This window comes from Panicum virgatum, chromosome 7N, assembly GCF_016808335.1.
Source record: "Panicum virgatum strain AP13 chromosome 7N, P.virgatum_v5, whole genome shotgun sequence".
Classification (NCBI taxonomy): Eukaryota; Viridiplantae; Streptophyta; class Magnoliopsida; order Poales; family Poaceae; genus Panicum; species Panicum virgatum.
The window spans coordinates 47,262,749-47,280,264 of NC_053151.1; the positions used below are offsets into that span (position 1 = coordinate 47,262,749).

The following is a 17,516-nucleotide window of genomic DNA, read 5'->3' on the forward strand; positions in this document are numbered from 1 at the left end:
CACACAACCTCATACTTCCGTCCTTTTTGACAAATAGAACCGGGGCTCCCCAAGGAGACGAACTTGGCCTGATGAAGCCAATCCGTTGTAACTCCTCTAGTTGTTTCTTTAACTCTGCCAACTCAGAGGCTGCCATCCTATAGGGTCTTTTGGCTATGGGGGCGGTTCCAGGAACAAGATCAATGACAAATTCTATGTCCCTATCTGGTGGCATACCGGGAAGTTCTTCGGGAAAGACATCGGGGTACTCATTCACTACTGGGACTTCTTCCAAGGACTTGGCTTCCATGCTAAACACCATCGGGTTTGCTCCACTTTCCCGGGTATGACAGGTCACTCGGACTCCCTCTGGATTTGTCAGATGTACTACCTTGTCCGTACAACCTATGAGGCCATTGTGTTTGCTCAGCCAATCCATTCCAAGGATCACATCTATCCCTTCTGACTTAAGTACTACTAGATCTGCTAAAAACTCTACCCCACTTAAATTGATCCTTACCCGTAGACAACCCAGTTGACACTTGATGTCTCCCCCGGGCGTCCGGGTTAATAGGGGTGTTTTTAGTACTACTGTAGGTATTTTATGTTTCTCCACAAAACTCGAGGATATAAATGAGTGTGATGCTCCAGAATCGAACAGTACTGTTGCAAGAGTTGAGCTGACAAGGTACTCACCGAGTACTACGCCCTGAGCTCCTTGAGCTTCCTGTGCGTCGATGTGGTTGACGCGGGCTCGTCCAAAAGACTGCTGGGGTTGCCTCTGCTGGTTGCTGTTGTTGTTGGTGTTGCCACGGAGGGGTACTCGGTTGGCTCCGGTCAGCACTGGCTTGGGTCCGTTCACGGTGTTGGAGAAAGCTGATGTAGCTGGCTTGTTTTTTGCATAGGGGCAGTCGGCGATGAAGTGTCCCGTCTCTCGACAGTTGAAGCAGGCTCTCACGTTGCTGTAGTTGTTGGTGACCTGGCTCGCATTATTCTGTGAGGCCCTCATGGTGTTCTGGCTTCTGGGCTGTGTGTTAGGGGCCCGTGGTCCTGTCACTTGAGACTGAGTTTTGTACTGCACTGGGGCTTGGGACCTTGGTGCGTTGTAGCTGAGACTTCTGGTCTTCTGAAAACGATCCTGCTGGCGAGACTTACTCTCCAGAAACTTGCGTTTGTTCTCTTTCCTTTCATCAATCTTAGCCTTCTCGGTGAGGATTGCCTTGTTCATCAAGGTGTTGAAATCAGGATAGATCTGAGGGGTGAGCAGGGTCCTGAGTTCTGGGTTTAGTCCCTTCTTGAACATGTCCTGCTTCTTCTCGTCGTCGTTCACTTCATCTGGCGCATATCGAGACAGCTCCATAAACTGGTGAGTATATTCTTCCACCGACATGCTCCCCTGCTGAAGTGCGCGGAACTCATCTGCCTTGCGCTTCATGGTGGCCGAGGGGATGTGATAACGGCGGAACTCCCTCACGAATTCATTCCAGGTGATGGTGGAGGCATCTCTGGCAGCAGCGCAGTAATTCTCCCACCAGGCTAAGGCAGTCCCGGTGAGTTGATGTGCAGCCAGAAGAACTTTATCTCGATCCTGGCACCCAAATGGCTCGAGCTTCCTCTGGATCACGCGGAGCCAGTCATCTGCATCCAAGGGGTTGCTGGATCCGGCAAAAGTGGGTGGCTTGGCCCTCAGAAAAGCTGTCAGCTTGTCATTAAAGGTCTGTTATCGTGGCTGCCTGTTCACTAGAGCATTGGCCAGTGTCTCCAGTATGAGAGTCTGGTTATGGATTACTTGTGCCAGGTCCACGAAGGGTGGTGGTGGTGGCAGCTGTGCACCATGATTTTCTCCTCTGCCCTGACTCACTTCTTGGTCTTCCTGAGGATGGTTTTGCCCGTCAGGGTGTACTCCTGCATCAGCGGCTGCAGGGTCCCTGACTCGGGAGGCCCTTGTGATGCTCCGGGAAACCATCTGCAGAACGAGTGGATTGGGACTAAGATTAGGTGATGTTTAAGTTGGTTAAGTCGTATTTTTGAAAGGCAGTGTCTATTTACTGCCGGCAAGCACACAATCAACAAGCAATCATCACAAACAACAAGCACAAGCAACTTTATTACAGCAAGGGTGGTACAACAAGGGGCAAGGTCAAACGCGTACTACACGACCGGGTACACAACTACAAAAGAAAAGGGGCACTGATCTTCTTCGGACCACACGGCTTCATCCCTTGACGGTCGCTAGCACTTTAGGCTGACTCATCGGCTTGAGTGGGTTCCTCCCTCGGAAAGGAACTCACGACCTCCGGGGAAATGAGTGGTCCCGGTTCGCCATCCTCTAGATCTCCGTTTTCCCGGGGTTGCGTTATGGCTTCTCTTGCGGCGGCGGCCGTAGACCTTCCAGGATTCTCGGGTGGGGCTAGTGGGTTTCCAACGAGTGGTCCCCATCCAAAGACGGGCGTCCCGAGCAGAACATGGTCTTCTCCTATTGCCGGGACTGGGGTTCCACTACTAGCCCATTCTTGCATACGCCGGTCTCGGGCTTGCCTGAGGCTCTCCTGAGCAACTGCTTCACTGCTGACCGCTGCTGCGGCTCTTGCCTCGGCTTGGACTACTCGGATCTGCTGCAGTCTTAGTGCGAGCTCTGCTTGCTCGGCTCGATGGGTCTGTTCCCTCAGCAAGTTGGCTTGCTCGTCAAAGAGCTGATCCAAGGAGGCTAGGTAGGTAGCTACTTGGTACAGGAGGACTTCTTCGTGGCGGCGCCGTTCCAGGCTTCTCATTCGAGCTTCCCAAACTGGTGTCCTGATGGCTGGTGGAAAGAACCTCATTGGTGTGGGGGTGAGGTGTCCTTCGAAAATCCGGCACAGATAACGAAGTGCTTTCCTGACGACTAGGGGATAGGTGTCCTGGTGCCTAAACCCTGTAGCAGTCACTCGCCATGACAGGATGTCGGGGTAGCGGTCACTTCTGGCGACGACTAGGATCACCCTGCAGCGGAGAGTGCCATGATGCTCGTACTCTCTGCTGTAGTACCTTGGGCGTTCTGTGACGCCAAGGCTCTCCAGGGCGTTGATCAAGAGGCTGGGGAAGCCAGGTGCAGCTTGGCAGTCGCCCTGGGTCCATTCTTCCTCAGCCATCTGAAAACAAAGATATGGTGAAAAACTTGCACAATTATTTGAGGTACACAAAGGGGTAGATGATTTTTATTTATGGCGTCATGGGGGGTACAACTCCATGGGTACATGATTATTATTAGAGCAAAGGTTCTAGCTTGGAGACAACTCCTATCATGGAGACTCTTCCTCGATCCTAAGAGGGCGTTTCTTCAGTGGGAGATACTGATCCATCATGTCATCCTCGGTCTGGGTTCCTTTATCCCAGTGGGTCTCTTCAGGTTCTTCTTCTTCAGTTTGAGTTCCAACATCCCAATGGGTTTCCATGGGCTCTTCCTCTTCGGCCTGAATGCCTACATCCCATTGAGCCTCTTCGGGTTCTTCTTCTGCGTCTTCTTCTATCCATCCGCCTATTCCCCAGCGAGCCTCGTACCTCCGCATACGAGCTTGGAGAGCGGCTAGCGAGTCCTCGGCGCGTGTGGCTCTTGCCCGCTGTCCTTCCAGTTCTTCCTCTTTTTCATCCATTTGGACTTGGAGGGCGGCTAGGGAATACTCGGCATGGAAAGTCCTCGACCGTTGTTCCTCCATCTCCTGGGTTGCTTTTTCTGCTCTGTGGACCTGCTGTTTCAGTTGTGCTGCTTGCTCGCGATAGAGCTCATCCAGGCCGGTGAGATAGATGGATAGGTGAGAGACCGTGTCTTCTAGGTCTTCTTCTTCTCTTCCAAGTCCTCTCATCCTGGCAATCCATGTGCGTCCTCTTCCTTCAGTCGGCGGGAAAAATCCCATAGGAGTCCGCTGGAGGTGATGCCTGTAGATCACACGCAGACGTCGTAGGGCTCTGCGGGCGGCTTTCCGATAGGTATCCGGGAAACGGAATCCAGTGGTGGAGATGAACCAAGGGTCCACATCAGGATAGCGGGTGCTCCTTGCTATGAAGATCATCAGGTCGCACCGAAGAGTGCCCTTGGAGTCATACTCCCGGTAAAGAAATTCTGGCGGATCCACAACTCCAATGCGTTCCAGGCTGAGTATCAACAACTTTGGAAGGCCGGGCTCTGCGAAACAGATTCCGCCGATCCATCCATTGTCAGCCATCTGGAACAGGGCAAGAACCAAAGGTAAGTGTTTGTGTGAGGAAAGGATTAAGGATAGAAAAGTCCTAAGGTGAAAGGTCCTGAAAACGGGTTTCGCTCCTAGGGTCACGTCCTACGGCCAACCTACGGCTCTGATACCACCTGAAGCGTCCCCTCATAAGAGAAGACTTAAATGTGTTACAAAGCACCAGTCCCAGGAGGCTGATGACACATTTATTACATCAGATGGTTCATTACCGTACAACCCTACGCGGTAGTGAGCAGAGGAATGCCACTATCGCGAGGATTACAATCCACACACACGCGACGATATTAAAAACAAAGAGAAAATCATCAAGGTCTTGCGCCATGCGGAAACTCTGGCGGGTGACTCAAGTCCACAGGCAAGGCTGGGTGCAGGACGATAACCCTACTCGGCGTCGTCTGGCACAAAGTCTGGATCTTCTTCTGTAAAAAGGAAAATGGGGTGAGTACAAACGTACTCAGCAAGTCCAACCACACCCACGGAGGGGGTTATAACAGAATAATATGCATAGGTAAATCAAGGATAAGGTTACGGTTTAATTTGCAGAAAAACAACATTTTATGCAGGGGTTTATTTTACCAAAAACCTTTTTAGAAATCAGTTTTTGCAGTAACACAAAGTTCAGGTTTTAAAACTGCTACCGGACTCCCCGTCCGTCGTAGCACACGGCACAACTGCCGGAACCAATTCCAAAACAACTCACACCAGCCCATCCCAAAGAAACACTAGTTATGTGACCACACCGTAACTCGCCCAATACCGTGGGCACGGACTATTCGAATAGATTCTTAACTCTGCAGAGGTGTGCAACTTTACCCACAAGTAGGATACCACAACTCGAACACCGTCGTGTCGGTGTAGATCCCAACATAGCCATTACCCACCATAGCTAAGCCTGACTAGCCATCACGGGATGCACCAAGGGGTCATCGACCATTCACTTAGGTATAACCGGGCATAAGTCACTCTGGGCTTATCCCTTCTCCTTAGTCACCCGCTGCTCTCAGCTCTCCTGACGGCTATCACACCAACTAGTGGGGTTTATGCTACGCTGTTGCCCATACAACGGTCGAGTGGTTTGCACAAAAGTGGAGTTAGGTGAGATGACACACCAACTCGGTCCTTAGACACGCCAAGATGGATATCTCCCTTCTTTGCCCTGCCACACAGGCATAAGCACACCAATCGGCAATTCACACAGAAATGCCGTCCATCCCGCCCATACTCATCTTTTGGAAATCCACATTTTATCCCTTCCCACACGCACACATTTTCTTTATCAAATAAATCACATTATGAGTAAAGTCCTAAGCATTCTAATATCGATTAACGTCCAAGCAAAAGCAGACATTAATCTAGGTGGTCAAGGAATGGTCATCACAAATCAAGGGGTGGCTATCCAACCGTGTTTTCATGCAAGCAAAAATATATGCAGTTTTATAAAGCAGGCCATTGGGTTGTATTTATAAAAACTAGGATAGAAACATGCATCAAAGGATGGGATTGAACTTGCCGTCTTCAAAGCCTTCGGGGAAGTCTCGTCCTTCGGGCTCGGGGTCGTGGAATTGGTCCTCGTTCTCCTGCTCACAGCACTGCTCGACAACGGGCTCTCCTTCGTTCACTCCGTGGTCTACAGCGTACACAAACAAGCACACAATCAATACTTCAGAAAATAAAGGTCTATCGTTGAGCTCGAATCGGAAACACATGAAATATGGAGTACAGAGTATTATTTTTGAGTGGTTTCTGTATGGCATGGCCAAAACGGAGTTAAGAGAGGTGTGGTAAAATTTTTGGTTAATCCGAGGTCGTTTGGCGCATGAAATGATAGGTTAAACAAAGGGTTAGGGGTTAAACAAGGGTCCAGGGACTTAGTTGTAATTAATAAAAGGGCTTATTTAGAATTTCTGGAAAAGTTTGGGTTATTTGGGAAAAGAATAGGGTCTTATTTCCAATCAAATTTATATAGTGGAGGCTTTGTTTGTGATTACCATAAAGGACAGGGTTTTATTTGAAAGAAAACAAAGGGTGGGAGGGCTCTTAAATAAATAGAAAGGAATGGAGGGGGTTATGGGCAAAAACGCCCTTTCTTCCTCCTCCCCTCGTCGCAGAACAGGGGAGGAGTGGGGGCGCGCCAGCGGCGGCCCGATTTGGGCGCCCAGGGCGAAGGCGGTGGCCGGGAGGAGGGGGAAAAGAGGGAGGGGGTGGAGAAGGCCCGATTGCGCTACCTAACTCGAGCTGAGGCGGGGCAGAGATGCGGGTCGACGGGGGCAAGCGGCGGCGAGCAGAGGCGGCTGCGGCGGCGATGCTGCAAGGCCGAGGAGGGGGCGCGTGGAGGCTGTGCGGGTTCGTGGAGAGCTGGGGTGCGGGGAGCACCTACTTATAGGCGTGGAATGGCGGTGGCGAGGGGAGGGCGCCGGTGGCCGGGCTTGGCGGCCATTAATGGCGCTCCGGCGTCGCGACGCGCGGGCGGTGGCGCTGAAAAGACGGCGGAGTTGACGACGCGCTCTGCGGCAGCTAGGCTGGCGTGCTTGGGTGAGCAGGGGTGGGCACGGCGTCGTACTGGGGCGGCTGCGTGTGGCGGACGGCGGCGGTGTGCCCAAGTCGCCGTGCACAGGGCGGGAGGCGACTGCGGTGCTGCGCTTCGTCAACGGCGGCAGTGGCTTTGCGTGAGCGTGTGCGCCGAGGCGGGCCTCGGTGGTGCAGGGCGAGCGGGCCGACGGCGTGGGCGCGTGGGCGGTGCGAGGAGCGCGCGCGGCGGGGTGGCGCACGGACCGGTGGCGAGTCCGCGTGCGTGTGCGTGTGTGCGCGCGACGTCGCGGCGGCGCTGGAGCGGCTCGGGCGTGGCGGTGTGTGCGTGCACGGGGCAGGAGGTGACCACGGCGCGTGTCGCGCGCGCCCGAGCGGGGCGGTGCTGCTCTGCGGCGCGCGGGGGGGCGGCGTGGCTTGGCCGCACGCACGCGGGCGGCCGCGGCGCGGCGCGTGCTTGCGCGCGCGCGCGCGTACGCGTGGGGGAGCAAGTGCTCAGGGTGCCGGGCCGAGCGGCGCGCGAGCAGGCCGAGCGGGGAGTGGTGGCGTGGTGCGGTCGGCGCCCGGGAGCGGCTGTGGTGGCGCCCGGGAGCAGAGAGAGAAGGGGGGTCGAGCGCGCGGGGAAGGAGAGAGGGGGTTCGGCCCCGGGTGCGCGCGGCAGAGGGAGAGAGAGAAGGAAAAGAAAGAAAAGGAAAAGAAATAGGAAAGAGAAAAAGAAAAGGGAAAAGAGGGAAGGGAGAAAAGCGGGCACGCGCCGGCGGCAATCGCGGGGCGCGCGGCCAGCGGGCGGCGTGTGCGGGTCGGGAGCGCGCCAGGGAGGAGAGGGGGAAAAAGGAGAGATTCGCGCCGTGATGGTGGCGCCCGGTCGGCCACGCGCGGCGCCTGGGCGTGCGTGAGCGCGACGCGCGGGTGTTGGATACGGGTGTCGGGACAAGTTTTTCGGGAATCGGGAGATCGGAACAGGGAGGTTCCCGAAAACCTGGGGTTAGGGTTTTAAGGAGGGATCAAGCTCAACGACGAGAAACAAAAATTAGCGCACGATTTAATTTGGTGAGTTTCGGGACGTTACAGGAATCCCAGCCGATACGCTCTCGAATTTTATTTTATTTTCTCCCTTGTCAATTTCAGGTCAAATTGACTGGCACGCTTGGTTGACTTTCCGTGACTCGGCGAACACTTGCCCTCGGATTCCAGTGTGTTGATTTTTTGCATCAACACTGATCAAGTGCAACATATGGAGATCGACGGCCCACGGGTTTCAGCTGCGGACAGCAACAACAAGGACAGTTTCCTCGGATCAATTTTTACGCCGATTCCTGCAGCTCAGTTACAGCCACCGATCCCTGTTCTGTTAGAAGCGACGGCGAACAAAACGATGAAAACAGCAAAGATCAAACTTCAAGAGACACAAGGATTTAACGTGGAAAACCCCTCCAATGCGAAGGGTAAAAACCACGGGCGCCAGCCAACAAGAACTTCACTATATCGGGTGTGTGTTTACAACGTCTAACGGCGGCTTACAAGAGGAATAATCGAATTGATGTTCTCCGGTGAAGCCTATGGGTTAGATATATAGGAGAATCATATGGTCTCCTCAACTTCTACTAGTAATGTGGGATTAAAAGTTTGCACCACATGGGCTTAATAGATCTCAGTAGAAGTCGAGTGACTTTCTATCACTCGCGAGATATAAGAGGTTTCAGAAGTCGAGTAATTTCCTGTTACTCGCGAGATATATGATGTTTTTATATTTCATCATATGAGCTATTATATTCAAAATGAAATGAATGGAATTTGGAGACCGGACGGGGAATGATGATAAGTTGTAGATATGGCAGCAGGATAGGGTTTCTGGTTGTCTTAGCCCCGCCTGTGTCGATTAAGGACCGTACCGTTGTCGGCAGTGCTGATCGGGGATTGAACTGTACTAACCGCATGCCGGTAACCGGTAAGCCTAGTACTGGCTTGCTTCGAAAGTACAGGACTTCAACTCACCTTCTGGGGTAGTGAAGTCGCCGCGGAGAATTGGGGATGCATAAGTTACTTTTGGTGGTCTCTCGTAGGGCTCGGCTGACCATATGATGGTGGGGCGGTCCTGTAGTTCGAGGCAGGGAGGGGAATGGTTGGCTCGTATAGTCCAACGGGGCCAATACGTGCCGTGTTGGTTAGGTCTACCTTGCAAGGTTAAATCGAATTGATTCGCCGTGTCTCGCGGATATGAGAGTCTTGATCTCTTTGTCACATCGTAGTAGTGATATATGGAACAAGTATTACATATGATGATGCTTACTCTGAATTGTTAATTGGTACTCTACCATATTTGTTCTAGATAGGCAAATACTAGTTGATGGTTAAGCTATATAGAATCCTGTGCTAAAATCTTGAAAATAAGGATCCACATTTAGTTGCTTTTCCGCAAAACAAACCACCAGCCAAAAAGCTTTGTGTGTCTTAGATAGTGGGCGAAGTATACCCATAATCGAGTAAGTCTTGCTGAGTATTAGTTGCTAAGAGTTTTTTGTTTACCATGTTTCAAGTGTAGAAGCTAACCAGGATTCACATCGATGGACACGGTGTGACGTTCTCACGTCTCGTAAACATCGCTTGTTTTTATTTTAAACTGATCTCTTAAAGGTTTTTCCTCATGTTATATTCCCTTCCGCTGCTACCATTTCTTATGTAAATTCTAAATTGAAAAGATTATTTTTGTAAATATTATGTTGTTATCTATTTTATAAAATTGTATCAGACTAGTACTATCTGCGCTCGCCGTTATGCGAGACTACTGATGATGTTTCGATCAGCCTGTGGGTTGGAAACAGACTGTCAGATTACACTTAATTAAGCTAATACGCCTGATGTGTTCAAATGATGACCATTATGCTTAATTAAACTATTTAACTTGGCGGTTCTGTCACAGTATAGAGGTATGTTTCTTTCACAACACAAGAACCATTTGAGCACCTTGAGTTGAATCTGAAGAAATGAACCAACTCTTCTCCCTGTCAGTCAATTACACTTCTCCGAGATTACAATTGCAAATGGACCCTCCAAATGAATCCAATACCACCAAACAAAGAGACTACGCTGCCCGTGGATGATCCAATTTCTTTCCCAACGGGAAGCCCTTATTGCTTAACCTCCTGAACCAATTCTGACGAGCCCTTCTCTTCTCCCCCCATCCAATTCCCCAATTCCATCTGCCTCGTTCAAAGGCCGCCCCCATTGCAGTTTCCTTTACACCCTCAAGTTGAGCGTGTGCTTGAGGTCCCCGACGTGCAGCGTGTGGCTGCCCAGCGCCACCTTCCGGTTGCCGAGCTCGTCCACGACGCTGAGGTCCCTGCACACGTCCACCTTGAACGCCACCACGCCGGCCTGCCCGGGCTCCAGGGACACCTTCTCGAACCCCAGCAGGTGCTTCGCCGGCGCGTTGTGCACCGCCGGCGGCGACGAGAACAGGAACACCGTGTGCGCGCCGCCCACCTTGCCCGCGTTCCGCACCCGGAGGTGCACGTCGAACGCCAGGTTCTCGCAGTGCCCGCCCTCCGCCTCCACGGACAGGCACTGCTCGGTCAGGCACGCGTGGCCCTCCGCGAGCTGCACGGCCACCTGCGTCGGCGCGGACACGAGGCGGTGCGCGTAGTTGGTGTAGCTCAGGCCGTCCCCGAAGGCGTACACCGTGTCGCCGGTGTAGAACCGGTACGTCCGCCCGGGGTACCCGGTCGACGGGTCCGGCCGCATGCGCATGTCAGTCATCGGGATCTTGGTGAACGACTCGGGGTACCACGACACCGGCAACCTTCCACCTGCGATCATGCATCGTCGACACAACAGTTCAGAGCTGATACTAAGAAAAAAAGTTCAGGAACGGCGATTCAGTTGCCAAGGCGGTGCGACGATTACTTGGATTGTGGTATCCGAAGAGAACGTCGGCGATGGCGGCGCCGCCGGCTTCGCCGGGGTAGCCGACCCAAAGAATCGCGGCGATCTTGTCGCTGGACTTGGCGAACGAGATGTCGAACGGCCCGCCGGACATGATGACGAGGATGCACGGGCCGCTGGATGCGTTGGCGACCGCGGACACGAGCTGCGGCTGCTGGCCCGGCAGGAGGAGGCTCGTCCGGTCCAGGCTCTCGCGCTCGATGGACTGGTCGGCGCCGACGATCAGCACGGTCACGTCAGCGCTGGCCGCGGCCTTCGTGGCGGCGTCGAGCTGGAGGCTGTTCCCGCTGCACCCGACGTTTGTGCAGCCCGGCTGGTACACGGTGGCCACGTTCGCGCCCAGGCCCTGCAGCGGCGTCGTGTACTTGCACGGCGTGCCTGTGTGCCATCGGCAACGGACACAGTCGATGAGGGATCAATTTCTGTTTCGTAAGTGGACACATTGGGAAGCCCTGAACGGTAAGAAATTCGGCAGTAAATTACCTTCGTAGTTGCCGATCATGGTGAAGCTGGCATTGGCGTTGGGGCCAATGACGGCCATGGACTTGATGGACTTGGTGGAGAGCGGGAGCGCGCCATTGTTCTTGAGGAGCACGATGCCCTGGCGCGCGGCCTCGCGCGCCAGCTCCTGGTTGGAGGACGTGCACACGTCGCTGGGGCCGAGGCTGCCGAACGGGAGCTCCCGCGGGTCGCCGTCGAAGAAGCCCAGCCGCATGAGCGTGATGAAGTTGTTGGTGATGGCCCGGTCGACGTCGGACTCCGAGAGCTTGCCGGCCTGAACGGCCGCCACGGTGTGCTGCGCCAGGAAATTGCCGCAGTTGAGGTCCAGCCCTGCCGCAGTTTGGCCAAGCAACGTCAGTCAGGAGAACACATTTCAAGCGAATACAGAAATGGAGCACCAACACTACCGAACCTGCTTTGATCGAGATGGCGGCCGCGTCCTCGGGGGTTTTGGTGTAGTGCTGGTTATTGTACAGCACATCAACCGAGTCACAGTCTGATGAAATGTATCTGCAGGAACCACATAAAAGGATGATTGGATCAATACTTGTGAAGCCACATTTCAGTTTCCCTGAACTTTCAGAGCAGACCTAGACTTGGTAACAATGGTAAAGATGTTCTTTTAAACACAAAGATGACTGCAGAAATTACGGAACACTGAAGAGGAAGCAAGGAGATACCCGTTCAGCTTCCAGTCCCCTCTGATGACTCCTGACAGGAGATCCTTGTCTGCGCAGGTGGGCGTCCCGTTGACCTGATTGTAGGAGCACATGACGCTGGCCACGTTCCCGTCGACCACGCAGCTCTTGAACGGCGGCTGGAACGTATCGTCCAGATCCTGCTGCGACACCTGAATTCACATCACAAATCCGTGTTCAGGATGCTGAAAATTGGGCGAACTGAGTTCAACTTTTCTGGTCCATCTTGGTAGGTATCTTCAGAGCTGTAACCATTCAACACTCCACAGCAGCAATGCCGGGGAGAGTGATGAATAATAATGTTGTTGGGACCTAGGGCTGAGAGAGGTTATCTAATACGACACACATGATTAGGTTAGGCGTGCCATTGTGTCATCTGCCTAGCCAAGATGTTCTTCTCCTGATCTTGTCCTTGCAAACACTAGAATACCAAGGTGCTCTGCCACCGAGGCGCAGAGACAGGTTTTGTTTATGCGTCTCGGTGGGGTGGAGATGGCTGAGAGAGAGATCGCCCATTTCGGGTATCTGCAACCACCGGAATCTGATGGGATTAACGATTCAGAACACAGACATCCGTATTGATCAGTGGTGAGTGACACATGCTGCAGCTTGTTTTGTCTGTGTATAGAATCTATACTATACGCCTTGGGACATTCCCTAATCAATCATTGTTCTTTGTTAATACGGGGGATCCTCCATGTATCTGTCAGTGGTTAGCCTTATCTAAATCAAGATGTTTTCTTTAAGATAAGTACTAATCAAGGTGCCCTGCAATGCAAGAAGCACTAGACATTACGGATTACTACTAAAGAAGCACAGCTTTGCAGCCACGGAACTGGGAAAAACAACCAATGACCGTGTACGGCGGGCTTGGCGTAAAGGCTCAGTACATGTACATGTACATGTACACGCTGCTGTTGTCGGTGCGAGACATCATCGTGCACGGGCACGAAGTGGATCCGAATTTATGGCGTCACTTGGACGTTGATCATGATTCAGGGGCCGCACAAAACGGACATGGATCACCCAAGCAAGGAAAAGGAAAGACTGGTGGCTGCCACATGGGTCAGTCACCAGCTGACCCTGGCCGGACGCGCTTTCTGTGCTGCAGGTTGCAGCCGTGCAGTGCGCAGCAGCTGCGGGCACACTCATTTACTCCCACGTATCAGCTACTCCAACGGCGTCTGGGCTTTCAATTCGTGCACTTGCCAACGGCGGCAAGCAATCCGGCACGGCGCGATGCCATCATCAGTGCAGGAGAAGATGGGCCAATCCGGCACGGCGCCGCCGCAGGTCAGGTTCCAATCCAATCCCATCCAGCATCCAGCAGGCGAAGAGAGAGAGAGAGAGAGAGAGAGAGAGAGAGAGAGAGAGAGAGAGAGCAGCTTACGACGGCGTTGAAGGTGTAGCGCTCGACGCCCTTCCAGTTGTCGACGTCGTAGGCGGTGTAGTGCTTGCAGCAGGCGGCGACCTTGAGGCTGTCGCCGGCGCCGGAGCCGGCGTCCTGCAGCCCGGTGACGTAGCCGACGGCGTACTTGCTGGTGAGCAGCGGGTCCTCGCCGGGGGTCTCCTGCCCGCGGCCCCACCGCGGGTCCCGGAAGATGTTGATGTTGGGGCTCCAGAACGTGAGCCCCGCCAGCCCCACGTTGTGCATCGCCCGCGCCTCGTTCGACACCACCTGCAACCGAGTTCACAGTGAGCGAATCCATCAGAAAATTCAGAATGTAGCCGTGCAGATGCCGATGTGTCAAAGATGCTTGCGAGAATGCAGATACTGTACTCCGGTAGGTGCAACCGAAGAAAAGATAAAGATGCCAGCCAGACCGACAGCCGACAGGAGTCGGCATTGGTCGCAGAGGTCACTCCTCAGTCCCTGCTGGATTCAACAACCATTCTACTAGCAGCAGCAGCCAGAGTATTCTCTGAAATCTGAAATCCAGGCACGAAACGAGCAAGATCGTCGGAGCCGAGACACGGCATCGCCGCCGCGTTTTCCCCAACCAAACTCGACGACGGGACCACGAGCTAGCTAGACGATGATGATGGGTTGCGGTTGGCTTTGGCAAAGCTCGCCACTAACAAGATTCAGATCACACGACCCTACGGGGTACTGCGTTCGGCAGATTGGAGCTGGAGGTTGGAGTTAGAGTGGTGTGAGAGAAAAATACTGTTGGGTTGGTTGGAGCTGGAGCGGTATGAGAGAAAAATAATGTTCGGTTGGAGCTGGAGCAACAAGCCGAACGCCGCAGCAGATTTGGGAGATTGGGAGGGAGGTCAGGTGGAGGTGAAGTGGGGGCACCGCCGCGCCGGGATCGGGCGACGAAAAGGCGACGCTGCTAGCGTCCACTAAATGGAATCCACGGGACAGCATCGCATGTCGGTATGCACTGTGCTTGCTTTTATCCTAGTATGAATGAACGCAGGAAGGTCACCGACCCCTGGACCGATATTTCCTTCCAATGTGGTCATTGTGTTTGGGGTTTGCACATGGTACTCCTGAATCCTAATCCGGTCAACAAATACTGCATGCTAACTAGGGCCCTTTTAGCATTACTATCATGCAGTTACATACTACCAGTACTACTGCAAAATTCCAGTGAACTTTTTTTTGTTTAAAAAAAGGAACAGTTAGCACCACCTGCTCTGTTTGGAGAGCGGGCCCCACACGCGGCTACGGTGCTGCTGCATACCTTAGCCAGTTAGTCAGTTAATACCCGTGATAATAAGGCAGATCGAAATCCGGCCGTACGATGTCTAGGACGACCAGAGGACAGTTGCATTGCATCTTATCAACTCGGCTGTTGTTGGATCAGCCACGTACCGCCATAATTATGCTGGGGCGCACCCTCTAATTATCAGTCCTTGCCCAGAGACCCTTCTCCCCTTTTTCCTTAACGGTGAGGAATCCCAATGATTCCTGACGCGTGACTTGTGAAACTAAATAAATCTAGCACTCAGGATTAGCAATAATCATCCATTTTTTAGTGTACTCCTTTTTCTCGTTAACTAGATATATCGTCTTTTTGTACTCGACCTGTCGCCATTGTTTTGCCGTTTGAACCGGGTTGAACGCGCTAAGCTTTTCGTGCAGCTCACTGCGAGAACCGTACTAGTACGGAGCATGGCGCCGCATCTCCATCCGCCATGACTCTCCACGAGCAAGAAACAAGGCCGGGCAGTGCAAGTATAGTGCAGTGCTATGAACTCTCCGATCCATATGCTAGGCTCTAGGCAAGATTACAAATTGCTACTACAGCCACTCCTTGTTTTAACCTGCCTGATAGATACATTGCTAGTAGTATGAGACTGCGTCGCCGGTCGGTTGACATCTGAAGACGCCGGCGGCAAGGGTCCAAAACAAATACCAGTAGAATATATGATCCGGCGACACGCTTTTGCGGCTTTTCTTGCCGTGCCGCATCGCATCAGGGGAAAGTCGGAGGGAAAAGCAAGGCACGGCATTCGCGGCGCCGGATCACCCCGATCCAGCGCACCAACCGCCGCCGGCCAACGCGAAGGCTCGCCGTCGAATCAACCGCCCCCACCAAGCGAGAGCAGGAGCAGGGACGGCGGCAATGCAGGTACGGTATGGTGACGCGGCGGAGAAAGAATCGAAGAATGCAATGCAGGTGTACGGAGGAGAGCAGAGCGTGCGGGGAAGAGGGGGGAGATGGCAGGTGAGGTGGGTCGGGGTGGGTGGCTGACCTCGCCGATGGCGCGGAAGAGCGTGGCGTTGAAGGACGCCGCCGTGAGGATGGGCTGCGGGAAGCTGGTGGCGCCGGGCACCAGCGGCGAGAACCGCGTGCCGGGGCCCACGTAGGACACGCCGTGCAGCGCCTCTGACCACCACTCGTACGCCGGGATGCCCAGCCGGGGCAGCGCCGCCTGCTTGTCCACCAGGAACCCCACCTTCTCCGCCAGCGTCAGCCGCGACACCAGGTCCGCCGCGCGCGCCGCGGCCGTCGCCGACCGGTTGCAGAACCCGTACGCCGCCAGCGTCGCGTTCGACGCGTCGCACGCGAACACCGGCGTCTGCGCATTGCATCCGCCGCTCAGGCAGAGCAGCAGCGGCAGCAGGAGCAGCGCCGCCGCCGCTGAGGCCGGGAACGGAGGCGCCGCCGCGGCCATGACAGCTAAGCTAGCTCTAGATTCCTGGTCACCACCACCCCTCCCGTAGCACAGGCGCTGGCGGCGGCATATATAGACCCTGTTTAGTTTTTTACATGTAAACACAAAAAAGCCGTAAACGCATTAAAGTGAAACGGTATCTTGTTAATTTGAAGTACTAAATGAAGTCTATTTATAAAACTTTTTGGATAGATGGGCTATAAATCGCGAGACGATTCTAATGAGCCTACTTAATCCATGATTTGCAACAGTGATGCTACAGTAACCATCTGCTAATTATTGATTAAACATGGATTAATTAACATCATTAGATTCGTCTCGTGATTTACAACCCATCTATGCAAAAAGTTTTACAAATAGACTTCATTTAATACTTCAAATGCCATGTTTACATCTTTACAAAATTTTACAAAATGAACTAAACGCACCCATAGAGTGGTAGGAAGGAGTGGCGCGCGCGGCAGGGTGGTGGGTCATGGGTGTGAGCCAAGTCTCCTCTGCAGTACTGCAGGGAGATTCTCCCACTGACCTGTGGCCCCTGAACCATGAGGCCTACAGGTCAGTGGCACCGAGTTCCTTTGCAGTACTGCAGAGGAACCGGTTCCGAGCCGGTGAGGAGGAGGGCGGCCCGTGACGGGGACGGCGGAGGAGGGGAGGAGAACACGGACGTGGGGGGCGCCCTTATTTTTCTCGTCCTCTTCTCTGCTTGTAGTCCTGTACTGTGCTCGAGCCTTGTATTCTTCCGAGTCCGTGACGCCAATTCTTGGAGCCATCCTTTCTTTTCTCCTGACAGTCTCTGCATGGAGTCTATGTATGCTTAATGGGTCCATTAGCTGTTGCTCTGCTCTGGTGCTAAGGAACCTACTGTTGATGTAATTAGATAATCTTTATTACTACAGTACTACCTTCGTCCTAGAATATAGCTATTTTTAGATTTTTCTCCAAATCAGACTTTTAAACTTTGATCGTAGATGGTAAAAAAATATATAAAGATTGACACCTTAAAAATAATATTAGTTTATTCATAATGAAATCAACTATCGTAACATGCAACCTTTTCTATTTAAAAATGATTATTTTTTGAGATGTTATTGGCTAAAGATTAAAATATTTAACTTTGATCAAATCTAAACAACTATATTTTGGAACGGAGGTATTAGTTTATAAGTCCATCTTCAACAACATAGTCCCTTTTTTTCCGGAACAACGATATAGTCTGTTGGAAGCTTTAGACATTGATCATCACGTCATATATGAATCTTATGATAAGTTCTGATCTGAATTAGCTCTAGCTGATATCTTATCGAAGATGAGCTGACAAAATTATATACTATGTTGTTGTAGGATGTAGCCAGAAAAAGGTTACCTGAGTTAAGAAGCTGCCAAAGAACCTGGTGCTTAGGCCTGTTTGTTTCCGCGTCCAGGAGACGCGCTTGCTGGGGACGCGCGGCACGGAGAAGCGAGCCAGAAGTCGCTTTCCGCTTTTCACTGGCCGCAATACAAATTTCGCGTTTTG

General features: G+C 52.9%; 1 protein-coding gene across 1 annotated transcript; it reads right to left on the reverse strand.

Moving 5' to 3' along the window:
* Positions 1 to 9,653: 9,653 nt before the first annotated feature.
* On the reverse strand, positions 9,654 to 16,051 carry LOC120682279 (beta-D-xylosidase 4-like). The gene is made up of 7 exons (XM_039964101.1): positions 15,578 to 16,051; positions 13,263 to 13,550; positions 11,855 to 12,024; positions 11,587 to 11,684; positions 11,157 to 11,504; positions 10,635 to 11,051; positions 9,654 to 10,537 (listed from the first exon to the last, which is right to left on the reverse strand). Exons 1-7 carry the CDS (start codon positions 15,998 to 16,000, stop codon positions 9,969 to 9,971), a joined length of 2,313 nt encoding a protein of 770 aa, XP_039820035.1. The 5' UTR covers positions 16,001 to 16,051; the 3' UTR covers positions 9,654 to 9,968.
* Positions 16,052 to 17,516: the final 1,465 nt, after the last annotated feature.